The 20,862-nt window shown below is 42.9% G+C and overlaps 1 protein-coding gene across 5 annotated transcripts in view; it reads left to right on the top strand.

The window, feature by feature from the left end:
- Positions 1–20,862, top strand: part of MYO1B (myosin IB) — a 175,682-nt gene that overhangs the window by 69,392 nt on the left and 85,428 nt on the right. For all 5 annotated transcript variants that reach the window (XM_077885398.1, XM_077885400.1, XM_077885399.1 and 2 more), the window contains one exon: positions 13,417–13,511. In XM_077885398.1, the coding sequence (XP_077741524.1) occupies positions 13,417–13,511 (95 nt within the window). The remainder of the gene's footprint in view (positions 1–13,416; positions 13,512–20,862) is intronic.

Genomic DNA, 20,862 nt, shown 5'->3' with positions numbered 1-20,862 from the left:
TCCCGGTGATTCTTCTGTGACAGTTTTCTATGTTCCCTTTGTTTTCTGTTCCCTCATAACTGGGCTTTCAGTTAAAGGCGTTCTGCAGACATTTAGAGGTTGTATTCTCTGCAAGAGCCCCAGAGGACACCCTCTGTGTTGTCGAGGAAAGACAGAGCCTTAATTTTAAACCCACTGAGTAATACGTTGGGCATCATTTTATGAAAATTGATGCAGCAAACTGAGACTTGTTTGAATAGACAGCCCCCTCCTCTTTGTAGAGATGTGGGCCATAAGACAAAATAAACAGAACATTCTCTAGACTGGCACTAGTGTACGATGTGATTAGGCCACTACATGGGGCAGAGGGATAGCCCCGGCCTTCGGGCCTGGGCAGTGATAACAGCCACGGGCATTTTCTCAGTCAGCAGGGTTTTCACGTACGCACACGTGGGGAGAACACTGACAAATGTGCATGTACCTGTATGTTTTCTGTTTTTTAGACCTTAGCACTAAGGTTAGGAACCATAAAATATTTTTAGGAATCGGGATTCCCTACTCGAATGGCCTTTCATACAGATTGCGGAGAGGCCCGCCTGGAGTCTGAGTTCACAGCTCTGAGACCTCCCGAGACGTACACCTCGCTTCCAAATGCTGTAGATTTTCTTCTCTGCCACTGCGCCCGCTGGTGGCATTCAGAGAGCTCCCACGAGGGTCACTGGGCATCATTCTAGGACCATCACCGAATTGGTTGGATTCGGTAGCGTGCCAAGGTCTCAGCGGCGAGAGAGACGCAGAGGGAGGCGCCGAGGGCCACTGCCACGGGTTTTTTAGGCTGCGTTTTTACCCATTTGAGTTATGAAGATTTAACGTGTGAGTTTTTCTGAATATTTATTGGTTTACTCATCTGACCAAAATGTTGAGTGCCTCTCCTCTGCAAGTCCCAGTGACTTTCTTGGTGTGGACAATCTGTCCCCAAAAACGTAAATTTTGGCACATTAACTCTGTGCCTTCCTCTAGGGCGGAGATTATTTTTTTTTTTTGTTTTTGTTCACGGGGCAGAAGGGGTCTGTGATGAGTGTGAGTCTTAAAAGGGCCATGGTGGCGAGAGAGGCTTGGCCTTGAGAGTCTGGCGAGCAGAGACAGCCTCGTTTTCATTCCTACACCCTCTGCTGCTGGGCCAGCCCTGGCGGATTGTATGTACTCTGTAGCCAGGGGCTACCATACTCAGGAAGGAAATTGGGATAAATGTGATGATTTGCTCAAGGGGAACCTAGAAAAGTGCCTGCAAAACTCTTTTGGAGAAGAGAGGTCATATCAGGTTGGTCTCTAGGAAGGGTAGGAGCAGGATATTCTTAGCAGCGAACCTGCAAATGACTAATTGCTTCTGCCTCTGAGTTTGAGAACTAGCAAGGATCTGGAGTGTTACTAGTGCAAACAGAATCACGCTTTGCCTTTTTTTCTAAAGCAGAAGATTTTGGATGATCACTTGCCTGTGTCTCCAAATAGAACCTAGACAGTCCAGCACTAGAGAGAACTGCCGAATACTAAAACGAACCTAAATGAAGAATTTCAGCTAGCAAGAGTAAAGTAGAGACCCATCTCTCTTTTCCTTTCTTCCTCGAGTATTTTAGATCTACGGAGCCCTTTCTTGTGGAGATAGGAATGTGCACTGACATAGGCATGCTTGGGTTTCAGGACTTGATTCTTAGTTTCTCAAAGTTGGGTCTCTAAGGACAGTGTCTTTATCAGATAACTCCCCCCCCCCCCCCCCCCGCCCCCGGCCGTTGCAGACGTCTGGTAATAAATACTAACTGCCTGTTTGCAGGTCCCAGTGTTTCTTTCTCTCAAATAATATGCGATCTGAGCACGTGACAGTCAGTGCAGCTACTTTCTTGTGGCCACCTTGCAGACATGTGACGTGGCTTAAATCCTTGAAGGCAGATGTTTGAGGGCTCTGTCTTTGAGTTAACTTTGGAGCTGTGCTTTTGTGGGGTGGAATGAGAGAGGAGCTGTAGCAGACCCCCTTCAGAGTGTTAGGGTCCTTTCTCTGGGTCAGCTCTGCAAGTTGAATCTTCTTGCACCAGAAGCATTGCTGTTGCATCATTTCCTGTGAAAGCGCTGGGCCGTGATCTGCCAGAGTGGTGGCGAGCCAGGGAAGCTTGTCAGGAGGGAGGGACCCATTCACATTTTAGAAGGAGGAGGGGTACAGGGAAGCCAGCCTGAAGGCCGAGTGGCATATGTTATTTTTGGTTTACCCATTCTTATGTGGCCACTTTGAAGTCATCTAAAAAAGGCAAACATTTTAACATTAAAAGAAAAAAAAAACAACATGTGAAAAACAGTAACTACTGTGCGGAACAGACCTCCTGGCATCTTGAGCCCTCCTTACCTTATCATGGAGTCCTTTCCCTTGGGTGGGGACCAGAACTGGGGTAAGGGAGGGAGTGGGAATGAGAACCATCTGGAAGACACACCCAACAGGGAGTAGTCATCCTTTGTTTACAACCCTGGGTCTTCTCAGAGAGGGCTGTCAGTCATCCCAAGCCCAGAGCCTGCCCTTTAGGGGACCGGGGTGGGAAGTAAGGAGAGAAGGTCAGCCAGGAGGGGTTCTATCTCTATGATAGATTTGCCATCCTCTGATTTCCCCCTTCAATTACTGGGGGATTTTTGGTTTTGTTTTTTAAGATTTCTTTATTTTAGGGAGGGAAAGAGAGAGAGAAAGAGAGCACAAGTGGGAAGGGGCCTAGGAAGAGAATCTCAAGCAGACTCCCTGCTGAGTGTGGAGCCCAATGCAGGGCTCCATCCCAGGACCCTGATATCCTGACCTGAGCTGAAACCAGGAGTTAGACGCTTAACCAACAGAGCCACGCAGCCACCCCAGTCACTGAGTTTTTTAAAAAAATCAAGACAAGGATTTGGCTGTGTAATAATGGACTCATTTGTGTTCCTTATGGAAATCCAGAGGAAAGGTTTCTGCATTTTGTCTATGTCCTGAATTTGCAAACTTCATTTGAATAGATTTTAAACCCCATATTAAAACCCTGGGGAAGGGCAGCCCGGGTGGCTCAGCGGTTTAGTGCCCGCCTTGGGCCCAGGGCATGATCCTGGAGACCCGGGATCAAGTCCTACGTTGGGCTCCCTGCATGGAGCCTGCCTCTCCCTCTGCATGTGTCTCTACCTCTCTCTCTCTCTGTCTCTCATGAATAAATAAATAAAATCTTAAAAAAAAAAAATCAACCCTGGGGGTGTGGGAGGGAAGGGAGCCTATGGGCCACTAGGATCACTTTAGTTCGGTCCAGACTCCTAGGAACTCCTCAGACACATGCCTAACACTTCTCTCTGTTGCCTGAACAATTTAAGTGTGTGATACTTAAAATTGAGGGTACTCGAGACCCCTGGGTGGCTCAGCGGTTGAGCATCTGCCTTCGATTCAGGGAGTGATCCTGGGATCCTGGATCGAGTCCTGCATCAGGCTCCTTGCAGGGAGCCTGCTTCTCCTTCCGCCTGTGTCTCTGCCTCTCTTTTTGTGTTTCTCATGAATAAATAAATAAAATCTTTAAAAAAAAATTTGAGGGTACTCCATAGAACCGTAGTTCTGGAAGACAGGAATCATAGAGCCTTGCTTTGAGCTCTAACAAATTTTACTTTACAGAAGCGAGCTTTGATACGCTTTGTTACAGAAACACATAAAAGCAAGACGTCAAATCTGGCTGCACTGAGGCTAGGATTAGGGATGGAGAAAGAGTCATTGGTATAAAAATGACATTATATTTTGATGGCTTGTGAAAATGTCTTGCCTGGATATAGAAGACCACTTTAAGAGTTACTGAAGCTCAGGCCAGAAATGAGGAGCTTGCCTAAGGCAATAGAAAATTGATAATGAGGAGGAGAGGAAGGGAGGTGGAGTTGAAAGGTATTGGGAACCTGGATTAAAGAGTCAAGGAAAACTTTAATTAAAAACAAAATTTGTCCTTGTACCAGTTGGCCTCATGCTTCAGGGAAAGGTTTTGTTGTTGTTGCTTTCAAGTAAGCCACATAGACCAAATGACTTGTCCTCACATGACTAGATTATTATCTAGTTAGATAGTACATGATTTCTCTACATGCTTAGTGAATAAATGAATATTGAATTCTCTTACAATTATTTCCAAAATGCTTCCTCTCTTGTGGTATGATGTGTATTTAGCTAGTAACCGGGAGTCTTATTATGATAATTTGTTTTTACCTATTCACTTCCCTTTCCCCATAATAATGTGTGCAAACCCAGATGTTTCATTGCGTATCCGCAGTGGCATGTATATATGTGCATGTGTCTGTTATCAGGCATCTCGCTAATATTTGTTGATTTCATTGAATTTTGCATCCACTCTATGAAATGGGGGCAGATCTCGCTTTCCAAAATGTAAATTGATTTGTGGCCTTGTCCTATAGCATGAACATGCAAACTCGGCCACAGCCGGCCTTTATTGAGGGTCTGCTTCGTCCCAGACACCATACCCGGTGCTTTTATTTATTTATTTGTTTGTTTATTTATTTTTAAGATTTATTTTTATTTATTTATGATAGAGAGAGAGAGAGGCAGAGACACAGGCAGAGGGAGAAGCAGGCTCCATGTAGGGAGCCCGACGTGGGACTCGATCCCGGGACCCCAGGATTGTGCCCTGGGTCAAAGACAGGCACGAAACCGCTGAGCCACCCAGGGATCCCCCTACCCGGTGCTTTATAAGCATCCCCCCCAACAGCTCCATACTGGAAGCACAGACCAGAGCTGGAAGAGGTTGGGAACCATCCACGACTGCCCCCTCCCTCTCCTCTGAGCATTAAAAAACAAACAACAAACCAAAGCAGTGTGTACTTGGGGTTCCCATTCCGATGCCATCTCCATCCAGTGCCTTCTGTGAGAACCGCAGCCAGATTTCTCTGCCCTTCTTCAGTCCCTGGTGCCCAGCGGGCCCCCCAGCACAGCGTCCTCTACTGTCGACATGCATCCCTATGTCTCTCGCTTCTGCGGGAGGAAGGCTGGGCGCAGCTTCATGCATCCCGGGTGCACAGCGGGCACTGGGGGACGTCGGATCTAAACGAACAGGTTTACATTTGAGTGCTGTAAACCTGCAGGGTTCACGTCACTGAACAGACTGGACTTTTTGGAACGTTGATGCGAGAGATCAGAGAATCTGTGCCAAGTTAGACAAAGACACACTGAGTGACATAGAAAGTGGCGCATCTTTAGGCTCATAAATCAGTGAGGAACCTCTATCTGGAAAATCGGTTACCATCCTGAGAATTGGAAGTCATTCTCGTTACTTTAATGAATAAAACATGAAGGTCTAAGGGTAATTAGGAAGGCTTTTGGAGTAATTTCTCTTCGGATAAGTTTTTCCAGGATTTGGTTGCCTGTAAAACAGTCATAACAACGGACTATGAAATTAGTTGAAATAATCTATTTTTCCAAAAAGCTTAGAAAAAGTTGTGTTGAGAATTTGTTTAGATTGTGTTTACCTTGGGCAGGAAAGGCTATTTTTTTATAGATTATAACTGCGTAATTATTTTTATGAGCCTTGGGTGATTGTTAGTATTCTTTTGTTAAAAGGTATACTAAAAATACTCAAGGGGCTTACTGAATTTGAATGAAGAGCCCAATTGTCTCTTTGTTCTTTCCTCTAAATCAGGTGTGTTTTGTTAATTTCTGGACAGGGGAAGTGACATAATTTCCTCTTTGTTGTCTGTGTCCTCCCAGTTTCTGGCCTTGCATATGTCCTGGAGTTCAGATTTTGCAGCTTTCCATGACATCCCTTTCTCCATAAAAGTCATTTTTTTCCTTTTCTGAGTGTCTTTAGGAGATTGCTGATGTGCTCATTACCTTCTCCCACCTCCATTTTGGGGGACTTCAGTGTCTTTCCTTTTAGATGTTAAGCTTCTGAGGACAGATTTTCTTAAGCATTGTCACCCATGCAGTGAGTACGATCCCTCTTATCTCATGGCTATCTGTGAACTTCCGGGGAACCCTGACCTTGTGGATGTTCTCTATCCTCCACACACACTTCCATTTTACTCATTAGGGGATCGGTTCACTCTTGAATAGTAGGAGCCATTCATTCTTCATTAATTTGTGAGATAAGGTCCTGCAGCAGCAAACACCGACAAAGTGGAATCAGCCTCCTTGCTTCTGGATGCTTGCCAAACCCAAAGCAGGATGCTACCCCACTGGAGGGCTTTCCCCCGTGGCATCTCATGCTCCGGGTACCATTTTCAGAAGGAAGTCGTGAGCTGCACAAGGGATTTGTGCTAAATTCCAAAGAGCAGCTTCCAGGCCCTGAAAGCAGATGTTTCCTCCTTGCTGCTTTCATATCTTAAGTCCAGTCCTTTTCCTTCCTGGCCTAATGTAGTCTCTCTAAACCTCTTGTCTCTTCCTAATGCATATCTCCAGTACCTGGCCTTGGCAGTCCACCTTTGGAAAAGTTATCACCCCTTGGGCTCAGCCACCTTTGTTATCAGTCTCCAGAAGTGACTCTGGGCTGACTGGCCCTGGCCGGGATACCCATGGGGATCTGCATTGTGATTTTGATAATGGTGAGGTGCAGAGGGTCAGAAAAATGTGGGTATACCCTAAAGCTTCTTCATCACAAGAGGACCATAAATAAAATTTCTAGAATCTTGAAAGAAGATAACTTCTTAAGTGCTCATTATTATTTGTTTTGAATTATATTCCATAATTAGCTTGCGAACTTTTGAAAATAGCTTTGTTTGTGAATTCTAAGAAAAGTTCTTGTCCAGCTATACAGGTTTCTGCTTTTCCTTAAAACATTGTAACACAAGTGAATCATTCTATATAATCAAGATATTCAAATAATGTGATTTTTGTCAACTTAGTGATTACATTTCATTGTTAAAGATTAAAAATTATTTTTGAATGACCCATTAGGAAATAATGAAAGACTGGGTAGACGTTGTGACTGACCCAGGAAATCTATGGAGATTCACAAAAATACTGTGTAGGAGTCTATTCTTCAAAAGCCAATGTAATTATAAAGGAAGAAGAAACTTTTTGTGCCTATTTGTCATACCCTATTTTAAAGCTTGACTTCTGAGCTTTATTTGATACTTTACTTTTGTCACTTCAGAACAGATGTCATCTTAAAATGATTCGTCCCTGATGAGATTATTTCTGTTTTGTAACTAATAGGAACACGCCCTTTCCAATTGTGTGGCCAAAAGAAAGCAGTGTGGCTACTCATGTTTAGAATGTACAAATGTCTATGAATTTAGAAAATTAAGCCTTGATAAAATATTCTTAAAATGATTGTAGCTCATTTTTGTTTTTCTTCTTAAAAAGATTTTATTTATTCACTCATGAGAGACACAGGGAGAGGCAGAGACACAGGCAGAGGGAGAAGCAGGCTCCATGAAGGGAGCCTGATGAGGGACTCGATCCCTGGACCGTGGGATCACACCCTGAGCCAAAAGCAGATGCTTAACTGCTGAGCCACCCAGGTGTCCCTGTAGCTCAATTTTTAAAGATAATTAAGTCTCACCTGCTCTCTGCCATATGCCGTGTCATCACGTGGCATCCTTCTTATATGGCAACCAAGGACCTCTTCGAGTTTAAGTGTATTTTAAAAAAGTATAATGTAGTTTTTTTTAACCAATCATTTTGGCTTGGTATATCTTTTCTCATCTTATTTTCTTTCAGCCTACCTATATCTTCATATTTTTAAAAAAGATTTTATTTATTTATTCATGAGAGACAGAGAGAAGCAGAGACACAGGCAGAGGGAGAAACAGGCTCCCCCCTGAGCAGGGAGCCCGATGTGGGACGCAATCCTAGGACTCCAGGATCATGACCTGAACTAAAAGCAGGTGCTCAACCTCTGAGCCACCCAGGTGCCTTATGTCTTCATATTTTAAGTGTGGTTCGTAGAGGCAACATGTAGTTGGATTTTGCTTTTATATCTATTCTGACATCCTCTGCCTTTTAATTCAAGTATTTTTGTCCATTAACACTTAATGTAGTATCAATATGGTTGAATTCAGGTCTACCATTTAACAGTTTATTTTCTGTTTGTACCCTCTGTGTTTATCCTTCTTTTCCAGCCCCCCCCCCTTTTTTATTATTTACTTATTTTTTTAGAATTCCATTTTGTTTTTTTTAGTTATTTTGTAGGTCTTGTGTTATTATTTTAATCATTGTTCCAGGTATTATAATATATTTTACAGGACTGTTACTGAGTTAATAATATACAACTTTATTATGAAACAGAAGAACGTTGCAGCCATGTAGGTCCATTTACCACCCAACTCCCCCTCAATCCTGTGCTTTGTTTTTCATATTCTTTCCTTTTTTTGCTTCATAGTGTACATTTTGCCCATTGATATTTATTTTGAGGAATGGCTTATTTTTGTTCTCTGACTCCTGTTGCTCTGAGGCTTCGATTGTGAGAAATGCTTTCCGATAATGTGGCTCTGAGGGGATAACTATAGTGTGGAGATGTGTTAATTTACCATGTTTATGCCGGCATAGGACGATAATGCCATAAAACTTTCCAGGATAAAAAGTTAGAGTTCCCTGAAATAAAACTACAAAGGCTTACTTTTCCTGAAGTCTTCCCTTCAGAGGTGAACGTCTGGTGATAGAGCATGATACTCATGTAACAAGCATAATACTAACGTGGCAAAGTGATATTTTTCAAGTAGGTGAACATTTTCTGACTTAAGAATATGTGGCGATGATTGATGTACAGATACAGGCGATGGTGTTTTATAAGTAGAGCCAACATTGTGCCTTTCCTCAAAAATAAGCAGACAAATGAACAAACCTCATGGTTTCCATGTAGAGTGCACCACGCATGGTTCCCTTCCCTTTTTTCCTTGTCCTTCTTGTGGACTGTCTCAGCCCCTGATCAGATTCAAATGAAGTTAGAAATTGGTGGAACACATGGGGATGAGGAATCTTTAAAAAAACGTCGTTTTTTTTGTGTTACATAATTTCAGAAAAACCCAGTTTTTAGAGCTGAGCCAGAGCTAGGAAGTAAAGGAATAAAGAGTTGAGATTTGTAGATCTCAGTTGCAGATGAGAATTTCGAGACTGGCTGTCTTAAGAGGGGATTAAAGTCAGAAGCAGAATTTCCCTAGTGTGAATCTAAAGTTATTCTAGAATTCAGGGTTGAATGAAAGGGAATACCGTTTTGAGAGGTTCCTAAGAAAATGACATGAAAGAAATCAGTAGAAACAGTTACTTAAATTCAAGAAAAGTTTCCTGAGACAAATTTTGTTCTGTTAAACTTTGGCCCACGGAGATGACAAACTAACAAAACGGATTAGACTGCTTCGGGGAAAGATCTCAAGCAACTCTTATGGGAGATCCAGAGAGAGTGAAAAATAGAAGTCTGCTGGGAAGCACATAAGCTTTAGGTGGTGGCGGTGATGTATGTGCTGCGACGTCTTTCCTGCTTTGCATTGTAGATGAAATGAACTTAGAAAGGAAAACTATAGGGTAGAGAGCCTGAAGTTTTGGAGAAAGAAGCCCGGCCCTCACCTTTGATGACTTTGAAAGCAGAACCGCTGCGGAGATGAACATTTTTGAACAGAAAGGAGATGGGGGAGGAACATAAATTCTGGCTAGATAATTTTGAACATGCAACCCAACATTCCGCCCTGACAGAAAATGACAGATAAGCCCCAAACCAAACTCCTAAAACCAAAAAGCAATAAATAATGGCCATTTGGGGATGTGCAGGGAGCTTACCTGGTGTTGGGGGGAGTTTGCACCCAACGAACGGAACAGCCATGTGGCTGACCTGGGAATGAAGGGGAGACTTGCTTTCAAGTGTCAGGCCATCTCTATTCTTAGCGCTCAAGTAGAGGACAGAAGTGGATGGAACCGCGCCCTTGATGTGGTTGCCTAAAACCCGTGCTTGCCCCTGTGCTGTCGTCATCGCGTTAGAATAAGCCACTCATTTCTGTGTGCGGTAAATAACAATGCTGACATGCTCACAAAATAATGTGAAGCATATGGATCACAAGTGTTTTTAAGTAAGAATTTTTCTAAAGATTTATTTAGGGTCCTTAATTATAGAGTGGTTTGGAAGGCTGGCATGCATGTGGTTTCAGTTTATAGTTATAAATATTGGCCTTGGTGATGGGTACGTGCTGATGTTGCCAGAGACAGAAAGAACAAGACCGGGAGCAGGGCTTGTGTCCTCCATGGCCTGCCCTTTAGTCATTTTTTTAAAAAATGAGTCATGATCTGCGTTTACACGAAGTAAGTATATGATCACAGTTCTACTGTGTTGGGGATGGGTGTGCCCGTAGTCCAAGCTAATTTTTCCAGTGCTTCAGTAAATTTTCATGGCACTTTGAAATCAGTGGCTGTCTAGAGTCACGAAAGGATAACTCTCCCTTTTGGCCTTTATATTAAAATTTACTCCATTAGATGAGTCGAGCCCAGACTGGGGGGGCGGGGCGGGGACAGTAGTTAAGTATTTCTGTCTGGACAGACAAGAAAAAACTAAGCGTTCAGCTTAAGTGCTTTGATGTGAAATAAACCCGTGGCAGGGTCATTTGGTGATCTCCTAAAGCCTGGTCTGTGTGTGTGTGTGTGTGTGTTACGTCCACTCAACACACACAATCATATGTCCTTATTCATGTTAGAAGTAATTTTGCATCATTTGGGATCTGCTGATGGTGTAATATATAAACCTAACTGGCAGTCTCCGGAGCATAGGAAAGGTGTAGGTTAACGACCCACGAAGGTGGTGAATACGTATTCGGGAAAGTTCATTTGTATCCGCCATAATGTATTTTCCTGCATTTCTTGCTACTGATGATAACCCTAGTGGCCTCTCCACACTGTTGTCTGGAGGTGAGAGGAACGGGAGAGGGCGTGAGGCTAATTAGAAACCTAAGCGCTGCTTTTCTTTCCTGCACGCAGGTCGTAAGTGATGAATTTCCCGATTACCATTCTATGGGCCTCACTCCGGTAGTGGCTTTGTCAGTGCTTGGAGACAATTCACTCATTCATCCGTCCACCGTCCTAAGTACCGACGGTGTCTTAGGTTTGTGACTGCAGGATGGCACAAGGATTAATTAGACAGAAAGGCTGTGCCCTAGAGGAGCTTACATTCTGGTGAGGGATCAGAAGATGGGTGCATTCCTAATTGTAACACACAAAAATTGCACACGTTCATTTAGGGCTTTATAACATGTAAAGAGCTTTTATATACTTTTATTTAGCCTTCTTAGCTAAAGTCTGTGGCTCCATTCTTCAGTCTGTACACAAAGAAACTGCCCTTCGGCCAGGGCGAGTGACTTGCTCAAGGTCAGGTGGGTGGTGGGTTGTGGATCTGGGGCCCAGACAATCCTACGCAGGTGCCTTGGCTCCTGGTCACTGTGTCTTGCTTTCCCTGGTGCACGCGGGGGCGAGCTTGTTTTCACCTGGGGGCATCAGAGAGCAGGAGAGCGTAGTCTTGGGGGTGAGCAAGGTGCTGGTTAGATAGGGAGTGGCTGAGAGGGATTTGAAGGCAGAGCAAGAGCTGTGTACTGGCCATGGAAATAGGCTAGAGCCACCTGCTACACAAAAATATCCCCTATGCTAGATATTTCCATTATTTTTTCTCTCTTTTTTCTTATTCATACACCGGTTCAATACATGCATTTAGAATATACTTCTTACGGGCAAGGCATTGGATTTGTTGAAATCATGGTTACGGAATAAGGCTCATCGTGGTGGCCGTCCGAGGGTCCCCCACAGGAGTCCACCTAGAAGATAAGGTCACAAGTAGTCCTCAGGGGATGCGACAAGAGGGGCCGAATGTGGTGACAGTATTTCTGGGTCCAGGTTACGACTTTCCCGGGAAGGGCATCACGGACGGACAGGTCACGTCCCGTCTCAGGCTGAGTTGGATCATTCTCTAGGGAGGCTAACCCTTACTTCATACGAGTGTCTTAAGGAGCGAGTCTAATGATGACTATGAGGTCACCTTGTCCTGGCACATTGGAGGTGCCCCGTGGATTGTCCGTGTCAGTGGCACCACGTGCTTTCTCAGGAGAGACCAGTCACGGGCCGAAAGGCTCTCGGTGGTCCGGTTGGCCGCGGTTGGCCGCGTTTCAGCTCCGTAGCCCGCCCCGGCCTCCGGGCTGGCCTGTGCACCTGTGCGGCCCCGTCCGAGGTGCGGCGGCAGGAAGTGTCGGCTCTGGCTCCGCCGTGTTACCCCGGCGCCGTGACCTTGGCGTGCTGGCCTCTCGTGCTGCAGTTTCGTCACCTGGAAATGGGACTAATAAGAATTTATTCTTTAAAAAATTATTTTTTGAAAGATATTTTATGTATTTGAGAGAGAGAGAGAAGGTGAGAAGAGATGGTGAGCAGACAGGGAAGGGCGGGGGGGAGCAGGACACCCCCCCGCCCCGGAGCAGGGAGCCCGACGTGAGCTCGACCCCAGGCCCCGGAGATCATGACCTGAGCTGAAGGGAGACGCTCAGCCACTGAGCCACCCCGGCGCCCCTAATAATTTATTCGTGGAGGTTCTGTTAAAGCGAGATGTGGGATGCTTAGTGCCTGAGGCCCCGAGCCTCGCTAGTGTGCGTGGAGGCCGGCTCTTCCGCCGCCGCCCCAGGCCCGCTCTTGCCCGCAGGTGTCCTGGCTCCTTGCCCGCCGGGCGCTGTCTGTCTGTCCGTCTGGCCCCCCGCTGCTCTGCCCGCGCCCTCCCGAGCCGGGCCTGACGCCTCTCCACCGTCACATCCCCGGCGTGTTGTCTGCGCGAGGCCCTCTGGGCCAGGACCCGTGGCAGGTGCCTCCCAGAGGGGCTTCCCGGGCTCAACACGGTGCCGGGCCGAGCGGCCAGAGCGAGCTGCAGGCGGCCAGAGGGCGGGGCGAGGCCTGGGGCCCGGGGGCAGCAGCGCCAGGACGTGCTCCCTCCCCCCCGCCCCCCGGCCCAGGCCCGGGCCCACGCTCCGCCTGGTGTCCGGGGAGGCAGCAGCTCTGTATTTAGCTGAAGCAGATGCTGATAGCAGCTATTTGGTATTTGATAGCATTTTTATAATGTTTGACAATTTTTCTCATTGTTTGGAACACCAGCATGTCTGTTCTGCAAACCTCTACGTCACCCACTTTTGGACATACGGTGTCACGTTTTCCCCTTGGTTCTCTGAATTGCCCAGATTCTAATAAAATGAACCTTAGGTATCACACGTGCGTGCAATAAAGCGTGTCTTCAGAGCACAGTAGGTCGGTACCTTTCTAGAGAATGCCAGGAAACGGCGACATGGGCTGTAAGGTTGGATGGGCTTGCGCACTTCCTTTAAGAATTTGAAGGAAAGAAAAGCTGGTGTCTCAGCTTCCTATCCCAAGCATATCAGTGTCCTCTAAAGAGCCTCTAGTTACGTCTGATAAACGTGGTGACGAGCTGAATTTTAAGGACTTCTCTCCATTATCCCCTGCAGCTTTGCCCTGTCAGATGAAGCATACAGATCCCTAAGAGATCAAGATAAAGACCAGTGTATTCTCATTACTGGAGAAAGCGGAGCAGGAAAAACAGGTAAGGCCAGCATTGGACCACCTTCCTTCCTCCCCTGGGGAAGGTAGATGGTGCACAGGTGATGGCAGAGGGGAGAGGGCAGGTGGGGAGCTGCACAGGCCACCATGATGCCTCCTTTGCAGGAGGCTGATTAGGACCAGAGATGTCCCCTGGGAAAGACTTCCATCTGTCGCATGAAGATACAGGTCCCTATCCAAGGGCTTTGTCTATATGGGAGTCTGTTCTGGATTCCGGATCTACCCTCATGCAGTCTGAGTGCTTCAAGGTCCTTTATCTTTCCTCCCGAGGCACCAGACCTCGGAAGCCCTACCACTTCTCTGATGAATGGCAGTTTGGGCTTTGGGAGGCTACAGGCACATCTTACCTCTGCTAAGGAGTGAGGAGGGTATATACCAGAAAAATGCATAATTTCACTCTAGAGTAAAGTCTTCGAAGCCCAAGGAATTGAGATTTTTCCATATATTTTTAGACGGGCTAGCAACCTCCCCATGAAACAATGAATGAAAAGATCATTGAAATGAATGAAATGATCGAAATGAATGAAAAGATCGTGCTTTTTTTTTTTCTTGTGCGTTTAATAAAAACGGTTGGTATGATTGATGCTCTTAAGTGAAAAGGTGATCTTACACATGATGCCCAGCTACCTGGAAAAAAAAATTCAGAAGAGCTGTGCTCTCTGCATCCAAACTTGGGTGGGTTAAACCTGAGTTTCTCTGATGGAACTGATGAGTCCCTGAAGGACGAGGATGGTGAGGGGGATGGTATTTTCACAGCTGTAAAATGTTCTTGTTTTATACACAAGACTCTGATGATTCTACTAGTTTGCCAAAATAGGATTTAAATGTTTATATTTGTTTGGCTATGAAGTGATCAAGTAGCATACTTTGATTCTCTCATTATTAAGTGAAGAAAATTGCCCATAGTTTTAGTTTTAGTCAACTGACTGAAATGGATGTTTTATTCATGAGCCCCTCCTAAGATTTGTGCCTTTATTATTTTTTTCAAATATTTTATTTATTTTTTTCAAATATTTTATTTATTTATTTATTTATTTATTTATTTATTTATTTATTTGAGAGAAGAAGAGAGAGAGAGAGTGCACGTGTACACACGTGCAAGCAGGGTCAGGGGAAGAGAGGGAGAAGCAGGGAACCTGATGCAGGACTCGATCTTAGGACTCTAGGATTATGACCTGAGCCGAAGGCAGACACTTAACTGACTGAGCCTCCCAGATGCCCCAGATTTGTGCCTTTGAAGTCTTACCGTCTGCTTTGAAATGGCTCTTCTGCGCCTCTTCCTTTTTCCGCTTTCTTTTCCGAGTACCTCCTTCCTGCCCCCCAGTGTAGCTGAAGAAGGTAGATAAGTGTATTCAACTCCCTTCCTAGAGCCCTTTAGAGACACAGTAAGTACATGCCTTCTTTGCAAGGTTGTGTAGGTTCTAGGCTCCGGGTGGGCAGAAATGGAGAGGAAACGACTGGCACATAAGAGTGGAAAGTAGTAGAAAGCATAGTCTCATAAATGGAAGGGATTTTGGTTGTACACCGCCTACCGTAGGGTCCTTCCCATAGAACAGCCAAACTCCTTTCTTTTGTAGTGACGGAGGAGGGCTCGCTGCTTTGGGAAGCGGACTGCTAAATTTTCCATGCGGGTTCAGCCAACACAAGTTCATTCTTACCTAGAGTTGGACTTTGCCTCTACCTCGTGGTCTTACCTCTTTGCAGTCTGGAACCTTACCCACTTAGTGTGCTGTCTTTGCTACGAGGCACTCAGTTATTTGAAGTCCTCCATCATGTCTTCCTCTGGCTAAACATACCCTGTCTTCAGAAATTTCCTATGTGATGCACATTCATTTATTCATTCATCCAGGAAATAAAACGTTTTAAAGATTGATTGATTGATTGATTTTAGAGGGGGGTGAGGAGGGACAGAGGGAAAGGGAGAGGATCCTCAGGCTGACTTCGACCAAGCACAGAGCCTGACACGGGGCCCCATTCCAGGACCATGACCCGAACCAAAACCAAGAATTGGCCACTCCACTGACTGAACCACCCATGCGCCCCCAGGAAATAATTTTTGAGAACCCATAGGAATACTAATAAGGTGAAAGGTGTTGTACTGAGTAGATACACTGTGAGCTAGACACCAAGCTTGTCCCTGTCAAATGTGCAGTCTAGTGGAGGAGATAGACAGTGGCTCTGTGTTACATACAGATGTACACAGTCTGTGTACTACATCTATACGTACACATACATTGTATGGATGCGTGTGTACACGTAGTTCATATGCAAAATGTTAAGTGTAATGACGGAAAAGCACAAGGTGCTAAAAGAGCATATAATAGGAGGATGAGATCTCATTCTCAAATCCCTCACTATCACAGTCTTGTTACTCTGGAATGATCTCTTTTTGTTAATAACGCTTCATAAAATTACATTGCAAGAAGAGAGACGCAGTAAATACTTCAAGTTTGGTCTTGGATATGGTGGGACTATACCCTCTTAATATGGATACCAGACTTCTGTTATATAGCACACGTATGACACCATTCCAGTCTTTTCATCAAGCACGATACTGTAGGTTTTTTCGTATGACCACTTCTGTTAGGTCAAATATGCTCAATCTAGTATTGTCCAACAAGGTTATTTTAAACTTAAGTGTAGGATCTTTTATTTATTTTTATGAATTTTAGACTATAGTTATAGCCTCTTGGGAAATTGACAAATTCTGAGTTTTGACAAAACTGTCAGAATTTTGACAAATTTGGATTCTGTTCCCTCCCATAGAACCACTGCCTTGCCACTGGGTAGTAACAATAGCTACTCTACAGAAGTACTTACATTGCGCTGGGCATTGTGCTTTAGCAGATTATATGTCTAAGTGTTCTTCTTTCCCTCATTTCTATTATGGGGAAATTGAGCCACAGAAAGGTTAACCAACTTTCCAAACTTCTCAGTGAGAAAGTGGAAGGGGGCGTCTGGGTGGCTCAGTGGTTGAGTGTCTGCCATTGGCTCAGGTCATGATCCCGGGGTCCTGGGATCAAGTCCTGCATCAGGCCTGTCTCTGCCTCTCTCTGTGTCTCTCATGAATAAATAAATTAAAATCTTAAATTAAAAAAAAAAAGTGGCAGAGCTGGGGTTTTGAACACAGGTAGGATGTATAGCTCTAGCTTGTATACATAGCTCTAGCTTGTATAGTCCCTACTTGTCTTAGTCATTTCAGCCCGATTTAACAAAATACTATAGACTGAATGGCTTAAACAACACATTTATTTTTCATAGTCCTGGAGGCTGGGACCTCCAAGATCAAGGGGCCTGCTGATCTGGCTTCTGGTGAAACCCTCTCTCTGTGTCCTCACATGGGAGAGAGAAAAAGAGAGGGAATGAATGAGAATGAGATAAGGACACTAATCCCATCATTGGAAGTTTTTGAGTTTTGGGGGAACCTCCGTACTGTTCTCCATAGTGGTTATACCAATTTACATTCCCATCAATGGTGGACAAGGCTTTCCTTTTCACCACATTTTCTCCAGCACTTGTTACCTTCTGCTTTTCTTGATAATAGCCATTCTAACAAGTGCGAGGTGATCTCTCACTGTTGTTTTGAATTGCAATTTTCCTGATGATTGGTGATGGGGAGCACATCCTCAGGTACCTGTTAGCCATTTGAATATCTTATTTGGAAAAATACCTATTCGAGTCCTTTGCCTATTTTTACTTCAGATTATTATTGTTATTTATTGCTATTGAGTTCTAGGAGTAACTTATATATTTTAGATATTAACCATTTATCAGATAGATAATTTGTCAAGTATTTCTTGCATTTTATAGGTTATGTTTTCATTTATTGATTTGTTATTTGACTCTACGGAAGCTTTGTAGTTTGATGTAGTCCCATTCATTTATTTTTGTTTGTTTGTACTTTGCATGTCATAGCCAAGAAATCATCGCTAAGACCAGTATCAAAGAGTTTTTGCCTTATGTTTTCTTTTATGATTTTTATGGTTTCAGGTCTTATAGTTAAGTCTTTAATCCATTCTGAGTTGCTTTTTGTGAGTGGTATAAGATAGTGTTCAGTTTTATTCTTTTGCATGTGAGTATCCAATTTTGCCAACACCATTTATTGAAAAGACTGTCTTATCCCCATTGAGTATTCTTGGCTCCCTTGTTAAATATTGGTTGGCTGCATATGCATGGTTTTATTTCTGGACTCTCTATTCTGTTTCTCGGTCTACGTGTCTGTTCTTATTCAAGTACCATACTATTTTAATTACTGTAGTTTTGTAGTGTTTTGAAATCAGGAATTGCAGTGCTTCCAGGTTTATTCTTCTTTCTGAAGATTGCTTTGCTTATTTGCAGTCTCTTGTAGTTCCATTTGAATTTTAGGATTGTTTTTTTCTTTTTCTGTGAAAAATGCCATTGGAATTTTGATAGCAATTACATTGAATCCATAGATTACTTCAGGTAATATGGGCATTTTAATACTTATTTCTTTCAATCTATGAACATTGGATATTTTTCCATTTATTTGTGTCTTCTTTCATTTTCTTTCATGAGTATCTTATGTTTTCAGTGGAGAGATCTTTCACCTCCACGGTAAATTTATTCATAAGTATTTTATTGTTTCTGATGCTATTGTGAATAGGATTGTTCTATTTCTTTTCCAGATACTTTGTTGTTAGTATGCAAAAGTACAACTGATTTTTGTATGTTTATCTTGTATCCTGAAACTTCACTAAATTAGTTTATTGATTCTAACAATTCTTTTGGTGTCTTATTTAGAGTTTTCTATATATAAGATCATGTCATTTATAAACAGAGACTTCTTTCCTTCAGACTCCAATGTCTTTTATTTCTTTTCCTTGCATAATTGCTCTGGCTAGGACTTCCACTACTATGTCAAATAAGAGCGGTGAAAGTGGTCAACCTAGTCTTCTTTCTCATCTTAGAGGAAAAGCTCTCAACCTGTCACCATTGAGTACAACGTTAGCTGTGGGCTGGTCATTTATGGCCTTTTCTATGTTGAGGTCATTCCATCTATACCCAAATAGTTGAGAGTCTTTATCATGAAAGGATGTGTAATTTTGTCAAGTGTCTTTTTGCATCTATTGAGATGTTCCTATGATTTTTATCTTCCGTTAATGTGATATATCGCATTTATTGATTTGCTTATGTTGAACCATCCTTGCATCTCAAGGATGATACCACTTGATCATGATGTATGAGTCTTTTTTTTTAAAGGTTTATTTATTTATTTTTAGAGAGAGAGAGAGTGTGTGTGTGTGTGTGAGAGAGAGAGAGAGAGAGAGAGGAGGGGCTGAAAGAGAGGGAGATATTCCTAAAGCAGATTTCCCACTGAGTGTGGAGCCCAACATAGAACTTGATTCCAGGACCCTGAGATCATGACCTGAGCCAAAATCAAAAGTCAGATGCTCAGCTGACTGAAGCATTCAGGCACCTCAGCATATGATCCTTTTAGTAAGCTCTTGAATTCAGTTTGGTAGTATTTTATTGAGAACTTGGCTTCTGTGTTCATAGGGATATTGATCTATAGTTTTCCTGTAGTATCCTTATCTGGCTTTGGTATCAGGGTTATGTTGGCTTTGTAAAATGAGTTTGGAAGTGTTATCTGTTTTTCAGTGTTTTGGAAGAGTGAGAGGGATTGGTGTCAATACTCCTCTAGATGTTTGGTAGAATTCAACAGTGAAACCATCTGATTTTGGGTTTTTCTTTTGGGAGAGGTTTTTGATTATCAATTCAATCTTAATTTGTTGTTGATCTTTTTACATTTTCTATTTTTATGATTCAGTTTTGTATGTTTTTAGAAACTTACCTATTTCTTCTGGGTTGTCCAATTTATTGGTACGTGATTGTTCATAATAGCTTCTTAAGGTTCTTTGTATTTATATGGTATTCATTGGATGTCTCCCTTTTCATTTATAATTTTATTTATTTATTTCATTTATAATTTTATTTATTTATTTATTTATTTCATTTATAATTTTATTTACTTCTCTTTTTTTTCTTGGTTAGTTTGGTTAGAGGTTTGTCACTTTGGTTTACCTTTTCAAAGAATCATCTCTTAGTTTTATTAATCTTTTCTGTCATTTCCCAGTTCTGTTTCATTTATTTCTGCTCTAATGAGTATTATTATTTCACTCCTTCTGCTAACTTTGAACTTAATTTGTTCTTCTTTTTCTGATTCCTTGAGGTATAAAATTAGGTTTATTTGAAATCTTTCTGTATTCTTGATGTATACATTTATGACTATAAACTTTCCTCCTAAAAGTTGCATCTCATAAGTTTTGATAAATTGTTTTTCCATTTTCATTTGTCTCAATATATTTCTTATATAAACATCTTAATGTTTCTGTTGCGCTACAACAAATGTCACATCCATTGCACTTGCTGCATAAGGTTCTGCGTGATCTAGTCCCTACCTACTACTGCATCTTAGTCTCATGCTTCTCTCCTTTTCAATAATTGTAGCTTGTGCTGCTTTTCTTTAAAAGTTTTGTTTTTTGTTAGTGATAGACAGTATTTCATTATTTAGTTTCCCATCCCTTTTTAGATCTGAATCTCTGGGTATCGGCTCTTAACCTCTATTTGCTCAGAAATTTGTGAGATATTTAGCTGTTCAGAACCCTCTCTTTATGGTAGATACTTTAAGAGGATACTGGTGTCTTGGGAGAAAATTTTCCCTCTCCTCTGTCACTAACCATTTCTTTCTTATGAATTTAACTCTTTGAAGTAGTACAGCTTCCTGTTTGTTTCCAAGTTGACCAATGGAAATGGTAGCAAGGCAAGTTAATAAAAACTATGTCCCTTGACAGGAGGCCTCTGTATTGGTGTGTCTCATGCCACCTATACCCCGGTCCTTTTTACTGTTACCTACAAGCCTATTCACTTCACATCTTTCTTTTAATTGTGAGGGAGGAAGAGATGAAAATATTCCTAAGGCTATTAATTTTTTTAGGTTTCTACTTATTCTTCACCATGACTAAATATACATTTTTTTGAGGGCCCGATTGTATCACTTTGTTCTTGAGTCATCAGAAGTGGGTTGTGGTCACGGGCTTCATTGGTATTGGCCAAGCCTTCATCTTCTCTGGAACATAGATTCCAAGAAGAAAACACATCCACTAATTAGCTATGTCAGTGCTTGACTGCCTCCTTCTCAGAGAGCTGTAAACTGCACTGCTCCCTCCTGCAGTGAGATTCCATCTCCTGGTTTCTGGTGGCCTCATGCATCTTCCTTATTGAAAAGCTAAGTGGAGGTTGTTGGTTTCAGAGGGGTTGGTCTTCATTCTTTCCTGAAAAAAACAAAAACATCTCATTTCCCTGGTAGAAATCTA

Source organism: Canis aureus, chromosome 36 (assembly GCF_053574225.1).
Source record: "Canis aureus isolate CA01 chromosome 36, VMU_Caureus_v.1.0, whole genome shotgun sequence".
Lineage (NCBI taxonomy): Eukaryota > Metazoa > Chordata > Mammalia > Carnivora > Canidae > Canis > Canis aureus.
The sequence above is the reverse complement of the archived record's forward strand: the minus strand, read 5'-3'. Positions and strand labels throughout refer to the sequence as shown.